The sequence below is a fragment of the Pterocles gutturalis genome, unplaced genomic scaffold (genome assembly GCF_000699245.1).
Source record: "Pterocles gutturalis isolate BGI_N339 unplaced genomic scaffold, ASM69924v1 scaffold40103, whole genome shotgun sequence".
Taxonomy (NCBI): Eukaryota; Metazoa; Chordata; class Aves; order Pterocliformes; family Pteroclidae; genus Pterocles; species Pterocles gutturalis.
In genome coordinates this window covers 106-1,244 of record NW_010127090.1, presented here as the reverse complement: position 1 = coordinate 1,244, position 1,139 = coordinate 106, and the positions used below count along the sequence as shown (strand labels likewise).

The window sequence follows — 1,139 nt, the reverse complement described above, 5'->3', positions numbered from 1 at the left end:
TGCTTTGTGACTTCCAGACTCAACAATTTCTCTATAAAATACTGTGGAGCTCAAAGGCAAGTATCTTACTTTCATTTATCAACATGTAAATGTAATTTGCTCTGACCAGAAGAAACAAGTCTTGAGATGTATGTAGTTTCCTCTGCACCTTTGCCCATCAGCATCCTTTTTGCAAGGCAAAAATCTTTCTAACTCCCTTTTCTCTGCGGCAACGAATAAAAAAGCTTTACAGACGGTCAGTCTCACAGAAGATTCAGAACATTTCATGTGCAACTACAGAAAGAAAAACAAAAACTTGACAAAGCTGATTTTCCAATGAATTTGTGGCACACAGCAACCAGCTCTGAACATTCATCTTACTTTCAATAACAGCTACAAGGAACAGAAAGGAGTCTGAATCTGCCCAGCAACAAAATTAGTCGTGAGCTTGAAGCCATTCTACCTACAATCAGAAGGAAACGGATCTGTCAAAAGTTCCAAATTACCACAGAATATTTGATTTGGCTTCTCAAGAACCACATTACATTGTGAAAAATCCACTGCTTGCAAAATAATCACTTGAAAAACATATTCTTATTAATAGTTCATCCTTCTGGCACTATGAAGCCCCATATTAAAAAAAAAAAGAAAAAAGAAAAAAAAGCCCTGAACAATCAAATTGAACAGTTCTGGTTTGGACCAACAATGTGCTGGTGTCCTGGGACGCAGGAAACATCAACTGTCTCATCAATGCAACACTGCTACTGAGGCTAAGAGATGCACAGACAAAACTTACCGTTAGAGGGAAGCTTAGTCTTCAGTTTTATACTTGCCACCAATGTAGGGAACATACTGAAGAACCAGCTTCCAGTCTGTGAGCCATACTAAACCAGTACCAGCTACCCCACCCCATGTAGCGAGAGTGGGAGTCCTAAAGAAGAGACACACACACACACACGGAGGTAAACAACATTAATTCTCCACTGCAAAAGGTCTAGCAAATGCTCATCGCTACGGTACCTGGGAAAGTAATTTCAACCAGGAAATCTTGGAAGAATTTTACATATACAGAAAAGTGTTAGTCCCCTGGGCAGTCAAGATATTTTACAGGAAAGAGTTCATAGAAACATAAGGGATCATCAAGTCCAACCATCAACCCA

At 39.5% G+C, this 1,139-nt stretch overlaps 1 protein-coding gene across 1 annotated transcript; it reads right to left on the bottom strand.

Moving 5' to 3' along the window:
- Positions 1-789: 789 nt before the first annotated feature.
- LOC104465931 (cytochrome b-c1 complex subunit 10) lies at positions 790-910 on the bottom strand (the record flags this gene model as incomplete). Its single annotated transcript, XM_010079177.1, has 1 exon — positions 790-910. A coding segment is annotated over one exon (121 nt), but the record flags the coding sequence as incomplete, so codon positions are not given.
- Between the last annotated feature and the right edge of the window lie 229 nt (positions 911-1,139).